The following is a 1,744-nucleotide window of genomic DNA, read 5'->3' on the forward strand; positions in this document are numbered from 1 at the left end:
GCTCACCCTCAGCAGCTCCTCGGGCAGGTCCCCGCCCTCGTTGATGCCTCGGTTCATGGTGACGAAGCGCTCGGCCGTGGGCTTGTCCCGCACGTTGTGGTTGTGCAGGCTGGTGTTGAGCATGATGATGGCAAAGGACAGCACATAGCACGTGTCTGCGAGGTCAGAGGGCGAGGCTCAGCGGTGGGAGCAGGGAGGCTGGTCTGGGTGCTATGTCAGAGGCCACCGTGTGCAGGAGAGCGGCCTGGGGGTGGCCCCACGGCACACACGCCGCCGACCATCACTGACCTGTGGACTGGAAGACGCCGGGGTTGCACAGGCAGTAGCGGGACGCGAACGCCTCCATCATGCGGTCGATTTTCTGGGCCTCCCCGGGGAGCCGGAAGCTCCACAGGAACTGCCTGGAGAGAGACAAGACCAGAACGGCCATCAGGGTCCAGTCCTGGCCTCCCCACTGGCCAGGAGGACCTGCTGCGTGGGGTTGGGGGGCGGGGGAGACAGCGCCCTCTGGGCCTCAGTGCCTACAGCGCCCCCCCAGTGCAGGGCTCCTTCCCTGGGCGGGACAGGACGGGGTAGGAGGACAGCAGAGCCAGAGGACCCACCGAGCCAACTGGGTTCCGGCCTCACCACCCACCGACACCTGCCCCAGTCAAGACCCTGAGGCTCTGGCCAGAGGCTGAGCGGCCACAAGAAATGGCATCCCAGCCACTGGGTCTGCGCCCCCAGACCCGCCCCAACGGGCCCGGCCTGCACCTCCCTACCAGGCAGTTTTCCGAAACAGAAACTCGGAATCTGCTGCAGCATCCGAGGGGATCCAGCACAGGGCGCCACACCCCAGTCCGCAGGAGGGCCGCCCCTGGAGGCCAGCACAGCCCCGCCCCTGCGCCTGCCTCTCTCCCTCAGGCGAGTGCTCCCAGCACAGGAGTGGCGTCTGGACCAGGACGCAGTGACCCGGGGCCGCTCGGAGTGACCTGGGGACTCCCAACCACACCTGCTCCTCTCGGACAGCAGCTGCCGACACTCACCTTAAGGCTTGGACGAGGTTGAGATCAGCAAACTCGTGGAGTTCGACAAAAGCCTGGAGCACTTTAATGTTAAACTCGTCCCTGGAGGGAGAGAGGAAGGTGCTTTGCGGCCCCTGCAGACTATGCCCATCATTTTAAGACAAGGTTTTGTGGTTTCCACTTCCTGTGACGAAGAGTTAAGATCTCCCGTTCGTAGGCTTGGTGCAGAGGGGACTCTGTAGGGGACTGACTGCGTCGCAGCTGCCAGAGTGAGGGTGGCAGACGGTCATCTGACCCCGAAGGTGTGCTGGGCGGGAGGCACGTCCGGGGCCCGGGAGGCCGGCACCCACAGCACTGCCGTCAGGGCTGGGAGCTCAGGGGGAAGCACCCTGAGGGGGTGGCAGATTGGCGGCGCAGCCCCCTACTCACCGCTCCCCCAGGTAGTCCCCGATGACGGTCTTGTTCAGGCCCTCGCCCTTGTACAGGAACTGCGCCACGTCCTCCGGGGCGCCCTGCAGCAGGCCGTTCTCCGTCAGAAACTGGATGCCCTGAGGAGCGGGAGGGGCGGCGTGACCGGGCGGACACAGCGAAAGTAACCAGGGCCCCGGCCGGGGCTCAGGTGGTTGGAGCCCCAGTTCCCGTTTGTCCTGGAGCTGCCCAGGGACCGGCCCAGGGGCAGGAGACGCAGGTGGGTGCGCAGCAGCGGGCCTGGCTGTGCTTCTCCTCCTCAGTGATGCGCC

General features: G+C 66.1%; 1 protein-coding gene across 1 annotated transcript in view; it reads right to left on the reverse strand.

Moving 5' to 3' along the window:
* The window catches only part of CYTH3 (cytohesin 3), a 13,206-nt gene that overhangs the window by 5,945 nt on the left and 5,517 nt on the right, over positions 1-1,744 (reverse strand). The window contains exons 4-7 of the mRNA XM_014550325.1: positions 1,434-1,552; positions 1,026-1,106; positions 289-401; positions 7-155 (exon numbers count right to left, since the gene is read on the reverse strand). Coding sequence (XP_014405811.1) covers positions 7-155; positions 289-401; positions 1,026-1,106; positions 1,434-1,552 — 462 coding nt within the window. The remainder of the gene's footprint in view (positions 1-6; positions 156-288; positions 402-1,025; positions 1,107-1,433; positions 1,553-1,744) is intronic.

The sequence above is a fragment of the Myotis brandtii genome, unplaced genomic scaffold (genome assembly GCF_000412655.1).
Source record: "Myotis brandtii unplaced genomic scaffold, ASM41265v1 scaffold6, whole genome shotgun sequence".
Taxonomy (NCBI): Eukaryota; Metazoa; Chordata; class Mammalia; order Chiroptera; family Vespertilionidae; genus Myotis; species Myotis brandtii.